The sequence below is a fragment of the Ranitomeya imitator genome, chromosome 5 (assembly GCF_032444005.1).
Source record: "Ranitomeya imitator isolate aRanImi1 chromosome 5, aRanImi1.pri, whole genome shotgun sequence".
Classification (NCBI taxonomy): domain Eukaryota; kingdom Metazoa; phylum Chordata; class Amphibia; order Anura; family Dendrobatidae; genus Ranitomeya; species Ranitomeya imitator.
In genome coordinates, this window is record NC_091286.1 from 548,885,949 (window position 1) to 548,898,060 (window position 12,112).

The window sequence follows — 12,112 nt, forward strand, 5'->3', positions numbered from 1 at the left end:
TGTGCGTCCAGCATTCTGCCCCACTGTGCGTCCAGCATTCTGCCCCACTGTGCGTCCAGCATTCTGCCCCACTGTGCGTCCAGCATTCTGCCCCACTGTGCGTCCAGCATTCTGCCCCACTGTGCGTCCAGCATTCTGCCCCACTGTGCGTCCAGCATTCTGCCCCACTGTGCGTCCAGCATTCTGCCCCACTGTGCGTCCAGAATTCTGCCCCACTGTGCGTCCAGCATTCTGCCCCACTGTGCGTCCAGCATTCTGCCCCACTGTGCGTCCAGCATTCTGCCCCACTGTGCGTCCAGCATTCTGCCCCACTGTGCGTCCAGCATTCTGCCCCACTGTGCGTCCAGCATTCTGCCCCACTGTGCGTCCAGCATTCTGCCCCACTGTGCGTCCAGCATTCTGCCCCACTGTGCGTCCAGCATTCTGCCCCCGGGTCTCACAGTCTGCCCCTGTGTCCAGCATTCTGCCCCTGTCACTGTGTCCAGCATTCTGCCCCACTGTGTGTCCAGCATTCTGCCCCACTGTGTGTCCAGCATTCTGCCCCACTGTGCGTCCAGTATTCTGCCCCACTTTGTGTCCAGCATTCTGCCCCACTGTGTGTCCAGCATTCTGCCCCACTGTGCGTCCAGCATTCTGCCCCACTGTGTGTCCAGCATTCTGCCCCACTGTGAGTCCAGCATTCTGCCCCACTGTGTGTCCAGCATTCTGCCCCACTGTGTGTCCAGCATTCTGCCCCACTGTGAGTCCAGCATTCTGCCCCACTGTGCGTCCAGCATTCTGCCCCACTGTGCGTCCAGCATTCTGCCCCACTGTGCGTCCAGCATTCTGCCCCACTGTGCGTCCAGCATTCTGCCCCTGCCCCACTGTGTGTCCAGCATTCTGCCCCACTGTGCGTCCAGCATTCTGCCCCACTGTGCGTCCAGCATTCTGCCCCTGCCCCACTGTGTGTCCAGCATTCTGCCCCACTGTGCGTCCAGAATTCTGCCCCACTGTGCGTCCAGCATTCTGCCCCTGCCCCACTGTGTGTCCAGCATTCTGCCCCACTGTGCGTCCAGCATTCTGCCCCCGGGTCTCACAGTCTGCCCCTGTGTCCAGCATTCTGCCCCTGTCACTGTGTCCAGCATTCTGCCCCACTGTGTGTCCAGCATTCTGCCCCACTGTGTGTCCAGCATTCTGCCCCACTGTGCGTCCAGTATTCTGCCCCACTTTGTGTCCAGCATTCTGCCCCACTGTGTGTCCAGCATTCTGCCCCACTGTGCGTCCAGCATTCTGCCCCACTGTGTGTCCAGCATTCTGCCCCACTGTGTGTCCAGCATTCTGCCTCACTGTGTGTCCAGCATTCTGCCCCACTGTGCGTCCAGCATTCTGCCCCACTGTGAGTCCAGCATTCTGCCCCACTGTGCGTCCAGCATTCTGCCTCACTGTGGGTCCAGCATTCTGCCCCACTGTGCGTCCAGCATTCTGCCCCACTGTGCGTCCAGCATTCTGCCCCACTGTGCGTCCAGCATTCTGCCCCACTGTGCGTCCAGCATTCTGCCCCACTGTGCGTCCAGCATTCTGCCCCACTGTGAGTCCAGCATTCTGCCCCACTGTGTGTCCAGCATTCTGCCCCACTGTGTGTCCAGCATTCTGCCCCACTGTGTGTCCAGCATTCTGCCCCACTGTGAGTCCAGCATTCTGCCCCACTGTGCGTCCAGCATTCTGCCCCACTGTGCGTCCAGCATTCTGCCCCACTGTGCGTCCAGCATTCTGCCCCTGCCCCACTGTGTGTCCAGCATTCTGCCCCACTGTGCGTCCAGCATTCTGCCCCACTGTGCGTCCAGCATTCTGCCCCTGCCCCACTGTGTGTCCAGCATTCTGCCCCACTGTGCGTCCAGAATTCTGCCCCACTGTGCGTCCAGCATTCTGCCCCTGCCCCACTGTGTGTCCAGCATTCTGCCACACTGTGCGTCCAGCATTCTGCCCCACTGTGCGTCCAGCATTCTGCCCCACTGTGCGTCCAGCATTCTGCCCCACTGTGCGTCCAGCATTCTGCCCCACTGTGCGTCCAGCATTCTGCCCCACTGTGCGTCCAGCATTCTGCCCCCGGGTCTCACAGTCTGCCCCTGTGTCCAGCATTCTGCCCCTGTCACTGTGTCCAGCATTCTGCCCCACTGTGTGTCCAGCATTCTGCCCCACTGTGTGTCCAGCATTCTGCCCCACTGTGTGTCCAGCATTCTGCCCCACTGTGCGTCCAGCATTCTGCCCCACTGTGCGTCCAGCATTCTGCCCCACTGTGCGTCCAGCATTCTGCCCCACTGTGAGTCCAGCATTCTGCCCCACTGTGTGTCCAGCATTCTGCCCCACTGTGTGTCCAGCATTCTGCCCCACTGTGTGTCCAGCATTCTGCCCCACTGTGTGTCCAGCATTCTGCCCCACTGTGTGTCCAGCATTCTGCCCCACTGTGAGTCCAGCATTCTGCCCCACTGTGCGTCCAGCATTCTGCCCCACTGTGCGTCCAGCATTCTGCCCCACTGTGCGTCCAGCATTCTGCCCCTGCCCCACTGTGTGTCCAGCATTCTGCCCCACTGTGCGTCCAGCATTCTGCCCCACTGTGCGTCCAGCATTCTGCCCCACTGTGCGTCCAGCATTCTGCCCCACTGTGCGTCCAGCATTCTGCCCCACTGTGTGTCCAGCATTCTGCCCCACTGTGCGTCCAGCATTCTGCCCCACTGTGCGTCCAGCATTCTGCCCCACTGTGCGTACAGCATTCTGCCCCTGCCCCACTGTGTGTCCAGCATTCTGCCCCACTGTGCGTCCAGCATTCTGCCCCACTGTGCGTCCAGCATTCTGCCCCACTGTGCGTCCAGCATTCTGCCCCACTGTGCGTCCAGCATTCTGCCCCACTGTGTGTCCAGCATTCTGCCCCACTGTGCGTCCAGCATTCTGCCCCACTGTGCGTCCAGCATTCTGCCCCCGGGTCTCACAGTCTGCCCCTGTGTCCAGCATTCTGCCCCAGTCACTGTGTCCAGCATTCTGCCCCACTGTGTGTCCAGCATTCTGCCCCACTGTGTGTCCAGCATTCTGCCCCACTGTGTGTCCAGCATTCTGCCCCACTGTGCGTCCAGCATTCTGCCCCACTGTGCGTCCAGCATTCTGCCCCACTGTGCGTCCAGCATTCTGCCCCACTGTGCGTCCAGCATTCTGCCCCACTGTGCGTCCAGCATTCTGCCCCACTGTGAGTCCAGCATTCTGCCCCACTGTGCGTCCAGCATTCTGCCCCACTGTGCGTCCAGCATTCTGCCCCACTGTGCGTCCAGCATTCTGCCCCCGGGTCTCACAGTCTGCCCCTGTGTCCAGCATTCTGCCCCTGTCACTGTGTCCAGCATTCTGCCCCACTGTGTGTCCAGCATTCTGCCTCACTGTGCGTCCAGCATTCTGCCCCACTGTGCGTCCAGCATTCTGCCCCACTGTGAGTCCAGCATTCTGCCCCACTGTGCGTCCAGCATTCTGCCCCACTGTGCGTCCAGCATTCTGCCCCACTGTGCGTCCAGCATTCTGCCCCACTGTGCGTCCAGCATTCTGCCCCACTGTGCGTCCAGCATTCTGCCCCACTGTGCGTCCAGCATTCTGCCCCACTGTGAGTCCAGCATTCTGCCCCACTGTGCCTCCAGCATTCTGCCCCACTGTGCGTCCAGCATTCTGCCCCTGCCCCACTGTGTGTCCAGCATTCTGCCCCACTGTGTGTCCAGCATTCTGCCCCACTGTGTGTCCAGCATTCTGCCCCACTGTGAGTCCAGCATTCTGCCCCACTGTGCGTCCAGCATTCTGCCCCTGCCCCACTGTGTGTCCAGCATTCTGCCCCACTGTGCGTCCAGCATTCTGCCCCACTGTGCGTCCAGCATTCTGCCCCACTGTGCGTCCAGCATTCTGCCCCACTGTGCGTCCAGCATTCTGCCCCACTGTGCGTCCAGCATTCTGCCCCACTGTGCGTCCAGCATTCTGCCCCACTGTGCGTCCAGCATTCTGCCCCACTGTGCGTCCAGCATTCTGCCCCACTGTGCGTCCAGCATTCTGCCCCACTGTGCGTCCAGCATTCTGCCCCACTGTGCGTCCAGCATTCTGCCCCACTGTGCGTCCAGCATTCTGCCCCACTGTGCGTCCAGCATTCTGCCCCACTGTGCGTCCAGCATTCTGCCCCACTGTGCGTCCAGAATTCTGCCCCACTGTGCGTCCAGCATTCTGCCCCACTGTGCGTCCAGCATTCTGCCCCACTGTGCGTCCAGCATTCTGCCCCACTGTGCGTCCAGCATTCTGCCCCACTGTGCGTCCAGCATTCTGCCCCACTGTGCGTCCAGCATTCTGCCCCACTGTGCGTCCAGCATTCTGCCCCACTGTGCGTCCAGCATTCTGCCCCCGGGTCTCAGTCTGCCCCTGTGTCCAGCATTCTGCCCCTGTCACTGTGTCCAGCATTCTGCCCCACTGTGTGTCCAGCATTCTGCCCCACTGTGTGTCCAGCATTCTGCCCCACTGTGCGTCCAGTATTCTGCCCCACTTTGTGTCCAGCATTCTGCCCCACTGTGTGTCCAGCATTCTGCCCCACTGTGCGTCCAGCATTCTGCCCCACTGTGCGTCCAGCATTCTGCCCCACTGTGCGTCCAGCATCCTACCCCACTGTGCGTCCAGCATTCTGCCCCACTGTGCTTCCAGCATTCTGCCCCACTGTGCGTCCAGCATTCTGCCCCACTGTGCGTCCAGCATTCTGCCCCACTGTGTGTCCAGCATTCTGCCCCACTGTGCGTCCAGCATTCTGCCCCACTGTGTGTCCAGCATTCTGCCCCACTGTGTGTCCAGCATTCTGCCCCACTGTGTGTCCAGCATTCTGCCCCACTGTGTGTCCAGCATTCTGCCCCACTGTGTGTCCAGCATTCTGCCCCACTGTGTGGCCAGCATTCTGCCCCACTGTGCGTCCAGTATTCTGCCCCACTTTGTGTCCAGCATTCTGCCCCACTGTGTGGCCAGCATTCTGCCCCACTGTGCGTCCAGTATTCTGCCCCACTGTGTGTCCAGCATTCTGCCCCACTGTGTGTCCAGCATTCTGCCCCACTGTGTGTCCAGTATTCTGCCCCACTGTGTGTCCAGCATCCTGCCCCTCGGGCCTCCCAAAATCGCCGCTCTGAAAGAAAAAAAAAAAAACACGAGTTCTTACCTGGCCGTGCTCCTGCGCCGGGCGAAGATCCCTCCAGGCTCCACACAGACGCACAATGACGTCAGACGCCGGCGAGTGCGCACTGCGGTCCTATTCAGCTGCCAGCCTCCGACTGACTGGCGGCTGTTAACTATTGATGTGCAGGCGCCGGCCCACATGTCAATAGTGTGCTGCAGCGCCTGCAGGGGGGGGCCCGGGGAGCAGATGAGACGGGGCCCGATGCGGGCCCCCTCTGCTCACCGGGCCCCATACGCCAGTCACGGCTGTAATGCCCTGATGGCGGCCCTGGCTCAACACTACTGGTGACTAGAAACTGTAAAGACATTTATGAGGTTAGAAAAATGATTTGGTTTGCAATACTACTCAAGACCTTTGGGTGGTGCTGTTTCTGCAAGTAAGCTGCTATGTTTTTAAATCTATAACCATTTAAACAAAAAGCTTATATTCAGATTAGAAAAAAATAGCTCTATCATTTCAGGCTCAGTTGATGCCTATACCATCTTATTGACATTGTTTTCAATGTTCTGAAAAGTTTGCGAAGTTGCAATATTTTTCTTGCAGAATGACAGATTTCACATAATGAATTTAATTTTCATTATTTGACTTTATGCAAGATTTATTTAATGATATATCCAGTCCTGAAAGTGTGTGGCGTTGTGCACTCACAAAATATAGTAAGGTTCCTACAAACCACCCAGTAGAAATAATGTGATCATCTGAGCTTCCGCATAGCAGAACGCTCTGATGTTCTCACAGTCAGTTTATAACAGCTGCTATTATACCAGAGTGCACTGGATTAAAGCTCGTCTCCAAGAATGCATATATACAGATCAATTAACAGATGCAGCACATGGGTAATTTACTAAAAACCCTATGCTACAGTTTGATCCTTGACTACAGATCTCAGGGGCCGCGACAATGAGAAACAATAGCATAACGTATACACAAAATATCCTGGCACAGTAACTGAGCTGCAGTTTTCTATTTCTAGAAACTGTTTTAGATGTCCTTCATGTAGTTTTTTCGGTATCTTTATCTGATTTTTTGAGAATTATTTTTATACACGTCCATGATAGTTAAAGGGAACCTGTCACCTGAATTTGGCGGGACTGGTTTTGGGTCATATGGGCGGAGTTTTCAGGTGTTTGATTCACCCTTTCCTTACCCGCTGGCTGCATGCTGGCCGCAATATTGGATTGAAGTTCATTCTCTGTCCTCCGTAGTAGACGCCTGCGCAAAGCAAGATTACCTTGTGCAGGTGTGTACTACGGAGGACAGAGAATGAACTTCAATCCAATATTGCGGCCAGCATGCAGCCAGCGGGTAAGGAAAGGGTGAATCAAACACCTGAAAACTCCGCCCATATGACCCAAAACTGGTCATGATTTGGAGCTGTGCGCCAATCTTTACTGTGCAGTTTGATTTAGAATTCTGATGAATTTTGCTTAATACATATCCCAATATGTGAACTTTTGCAATCAATTTCATTTCATTTTTTTTTTGCCAGTTCTGTAAGTCTACAGTACATTCCCACAATGAGTTTTGGTGAGTTTTTGATGTTGCAGATTATCTGTATGATTTCTGCACCCAAAAATTAAATCATCTTGGAGGCATTTTGTATTGTTTTGTGAGTCTGCTTTTTTTATAAAATTTTTAAAATTGCATTTTTTTCGATTATATTAGTATGTCATGTTTTCAATAAAGCGGCTTTGTATTTGATACTTCCTGGTAATAGGTTTTGACCAAACATTATTGATACAGTCGTGTGTGGATGAAGTGCATTTTTTATATGTTTCTGCCATGGAAATGCACAAAAAATGCATTTGAATTTTTTACCTCTATTGCAAGTCTATGGTAAAAAATCTGGACAAAAATATCAGCGTACACGTAAGAGAAATTGACATGTTGCAGACACGAAACAGGCATCACAGGTCAGTTTATGTTAAGTAAACATAAAAGAATAGTTGCCATGGGATGCATATAAATTCCATCCACTTTGTTAGAAATGTAAAACGTTGTGTGTCACGACTCTGTTGTCGGGTGTCCCAGGACCAGGGGTTCGTTTACTGGCCCTAATGCTACAGGGTGCCTAGCTTGCCCTGTTCTACGGATTACTTCTGATGGTGAAGATGCCGCGGCCATGCACCTTGCCTTATCTCCTTAGGGTTTGTGCGGATTTTTCAGCGCGGATTCTGCAGGATTTTGTGCAGTTTGTGTGTGTATTTTGCCTGCTTTTTTACACCTGTGAATTCTTATTAAGGAATAGGTGTAAAATGCTGTAGAATCCGCACAAAGAATTGACATGCTGCGGAAAATAAACCGCTGCGTTTCTGCGCTGAATATGTCGCAGCATGTGCACTGTGGATTTGGGTTTCCATAGGTTTACATGGTATTGTACAGAGCATGGAAAACTGCTGCAGATCCGCAGGGCCAAATCCACAACGTGTGCACATGCCCTTAATCCGCCCTCAGTCTGTACCTTTCCCCAATCTAGGGAAGAGGGGAGTAGTAGTGCACCATAAGGGTATGTGCATACGTTGCGGATTTCCTGCAGATCTGCAGCTTTTTTTCCGCTTAGAAAGGCTGCAGAACCGCAAATGATTTACAGTACAATATAAATCAATGGCAAAAAAAAAATGCTGTGCTAATGGTGCAGAAAAATCTGCACGGGAAACGCAGCAGTTTCAAAAACGGACCATGTCAATTCTTTTTGCAGATCTACTGCATTTCTGCACCCATTCTATAATAGAAATCTGCAGGGGTGAAAACGCATGAAATCCGCACAAAAATCTGCAACATGTGCACATACCCAAAAAAGGCGCAGATACTGACCTGCGTTTTCTGCCAAGAAATGCAGAATCTGCCAGAAAATTCCACAGTCAAATCTGCAACATGTGCATATAGCCTAATACACTAGACTAGCAAGGTAATACAAACAGTGATAAAGGAAAATGCCAATCATACAAATATACAAAGGTAAACACTGGGGAGTGGAGGATGGGGTAAAACCAAAGTAGAAGAAGGGGAATTAGCACACAACCAAAACCTAGCAATAGTCACAGTTAAATCCACCAAACGCCTTCTCAAACAACAACAAACCACCATCTCCTAACCATGCAGCATAATCTACTCTGACAATGAGTGCTAGCCAGGATTATATGGGAGAGAGGAGTGGCTAGCAGTGAACTGCTGAGTCTTAATGCAGGAAAGCTTTCAGGAGCTCTCAACTGAGCAGATTAACTCCTGAACTGCTAAAAGAAACCTGCACCAATTAATATGAAGGTGAAGTGCTTCTAAACAGTGCAGGAGTAGGAGAAATCAGACAATGAGGTCTTCTGGCTCTTCTCTGCTCTGAATACCCGAGACACTTTGTTTTTAGTGCAGCATTAAAAACTCTTCACCTGCACACAGCCTAACAGAAAAATACACTGTTAAAAACTTAAGAAATGCTGTAGCTTGGTGCATAGCATGGTTACATTGCAGCTTAATGTCTTGGGTTCAAACCTCACCAAGTGCAACATCTGCAAATAGTTTACCTGGGTCTGCGCCAAAAACATTCTAATAGGGAGTTTACGTTGTCATTAATGTACTTTAGGGGTTTCGCAATGACTGTAAAGTACTGAATAATAAACCTTAGAATTTTATGACATTACTTCTTGTTTATATAGTTCTAATGCAGATATATGGATCTCCATGGATACAGAATACATACCAAGACTGGAAGTACAGTATACAACTGATGCAGAATACTCACTAAAGTAGAGGATGTGCAAGTAGATTGACTCCTCACCCAGTTCACTTGTAAAACCTCAGACACTCAGGAGTAGGACAGATGAAAGCTATAAAATTAGGTTACAAACTGACAGAATCATGGCTTCATATGAGTCTTTTTACACCAATACACTGTAGCATGCATGAAATTCACAAATTGGCAGAATACTCACATTCGTTACTCCTCGTCATCTGTTCTGTGATGATCACTTAATGTTCTTTGATTACTAGGCCCCGGCAATTATGAGCGTTACATGACATTGGGGACTTACTGCAGCAGTAATATCAGTACGGCCTGGTAAACAGAGACTGGCGAGGGAACCACTAAAACATTCCTAAATTCTAAGAATACATGTCCCACCTGTAGCCTTCAATAAGCATGTACAATGTTACACTTTGGTTACCTGCGTTCTTCTCTTTCAGAAATGAACCGCCATCACTATGCATTGTATGTGCACAACTGCCGTCTTGTCTTCCTGTTACGCCGTGATTTCGACCAGGCTGACACTTTCCGACCTGCTGAGTTTCATTGGAAGCTAGATCAGGTAGTAGTCTTTATTTTCCTTCAATCTTCCGCATTTCAGGATCATTTTGTGCAGTTTCCCAGCCTTGCTGTAGGAATGGATGTAACTATGTCTCCTACAGCTTTGTACAACCTTTGCTAATGGAGAGGTCACTTGGCACGTCTTTCAGAAGGGAACTGACAGGTGGTTCTTTTAGAAGTCACACATAAACCATGGAGACTATGTTCGCTATTTGTTGTGCAGCATTTGATGACTGTATTGCCACATTTTATTGACTGCAACCCTCGCTGATCAATATATCATTTGTTATGGTGCCACTCGTATTTAGAAATGTTCTGCAAATTGAACATAGCGTGAGTGCTTCTATTGCTTCACTTCAGAGGGTGTTGTAAATAATTCAGATGTGTTTGCTGTAAAATATGCTGTGTACCTTTTTATAGTGATGCTAATTCCTAGGGAGATGATGAACCACTTTTCATTATATCCATTAATATATTTAAAAGTCAAATCTAGTATTTTAACCTTTTCATTTGTCAGTTTGCGTCTTGATGTTTCTGACATGTTTTGTGAATTGATGGATCCAAAAGACACCACATTAATTTTAATTGGACTTGTTTTATACAGTATAATGTAGTCATTTTATACCAACATAGAGAAATATTGTGCAGGCAAGAATTGCCCTTGTATTGTAAGAGAGATAATAGTGAAAAATTAAGAGAAAAAATAACAACAACTCTAATGATGAACCCTATCATAGATAATGAAAAAAACCATCTAAGACCAGATGCAGACGACCGTATTTTAGGTTCAAGTGTGATTCAACATGAACATGTCCAATTTTTTCCTCAGACAGAGTCTGTCTACAGAAAATATCACAACATGCATGATTTGCATCCGGAAATCAAATCACATTCAACCATGCATGTCAATGAGTTCATGGAAAAAATCTGATTACACTCGAATGGCATTTGAGTGTAGCCCAATTGTCACAAATTGACAAAATAGAGATAAATTTTTTCATCTTCTCCTTATCTTAGAAAATCAGATCACACTCTGATCGCACTCTGATCAGAGTGTGATTAACATAATTGGAACAATTTTCTCGGATGAGAAAAATTACGGTTGTGTGACTCTCACCTAAGAAATCTCCATTGTTGAAGTGATTCCATATATTGTATTTATAGATCTTGGAGCAACATAAAAGTGCTTGCACCATTTTGGAGCTAGTCAAAGACAATTGCCAGGACAGATGTTAGGTTAAGAGACAAATTCATGCTGACTACTTCCATACATGTCTCCATGCACCAATTACCAAGATAATACATGTATCATCTGAGCATATTAAGAGGCAAATATCGACATAAGTACAAGGATCCAGAGTAGACTCTATGATGTAATTAATGTAAACTAAGTTCTGGCGCTATTAAGAGGGTTACGCTAAAACTGTATCATATTGGGGTACACTGTAGCTAGAGCTCTATAGGGTGTGGATTGCTGATATTGATGGCTGATATTTTAAGTGGGAGAACGGTTAGTACTGCAATATTACTATTCAGCAGCTGCAACAAACTGTTTTTGTATCTTTTTTTACCTATATTTAATACAGATTTTTTTGGCCTGTTTTTTTTTATGGAGCATTTTAGATAAATTTTTTGTGGTATTTATTTAGTGGTTTTTTGTATGTATGTTTCCTTATTAGTGTTTCTCAGTAGCTATGTGTTAGGGTTGGCGGATTGTGCTAAATAAAATAAATATTAAAGCACAATCGCAACACGGGGTCCACCATGCAGAGATGAAAAACTGCTGCTAATGAACAATGATGGAACGCACGGCGAGCGATTACTTCTACACACTGGGTTAACACCACTCAGTGTGAACAGGACGCTGAGTTCCAAACTCTGTTACTCCACAGGAAGAAACATAACAAATGAGTACCAAGTGCTCTGTCCTGTTAAACGTCACAGGACAAGCATGTGAACTGAACTCGCAGACAGAAACAAAACAAATGCTCTGCAACAGAGCTGTGTCAATCGCACACAGAAATGAAACAGATGCTCTGCAACTAAGCTGTGTCAATCGCACACAGAAATGAAACAGAAGCTTGCAACTGAGCTGTGTCAGTTGCAAACAGAAACAAACAGATGCTCTGCAACTGAGCTCAGTCAATCACACACAGAAGCAAAACAGATGCTCAGCATAATACTCCGGCTAGGGTTGAGCTTGCTGTGAAACTCTACTGTGTTAACCATACACATGTAGGTAAGAGATGCTAAGCCAAATGGCTAAATGCCCCCACTGATGCTAGCTGACTGCCTATGTGTACAGTCCCAAAGCTAGACAGACATACGACACTTAGTAACTAATGAAAAACATTGGTTAGGTATAGAGTGTAGGAATACAAAAAATTAGGAATAGTAGCTAACCAAAAATATATATATGGACCCAATAAGGACAGATCGTCAATTAAACAGACAAAAACGAAAACTAGAGAACCTCACGATCAAAAAGTCCAAAATTCCATAGAAAGATTATAAATTTTATTGATGAATACATCGTGCAGGAAATGTTTACAGCATCTGTGAATAACATACAAAGGAAGCATAAAAAAACGCTAAAGGGTAGGCGGAAC

General features: G+C 48.9%; 1 protein-coding gene across 1 annotated transcript in view; it reads left to right on the forward strand.

Moving 5' to 3' along the window:
- CLSTN2 (calsyntenin 2) overlaps nucleotides 1-12,112 on the forward strand; it is a 1,726,577-nt gene that overhangs the window by 1,349,584 nt on the left and 364,881 nt on the right. The window contains exon 8 of the mRNA XM_069727627.1: nucleotides 9,383-9,504. Within this exon, the coding sequence (XP_069583728.1) occupies nucleotides 9,383-9,504 (122 nt within the window). The remainder of the gene's footprint in view (nucleotides 1-9,382; nucleotides 9,505-12,112) is intronic.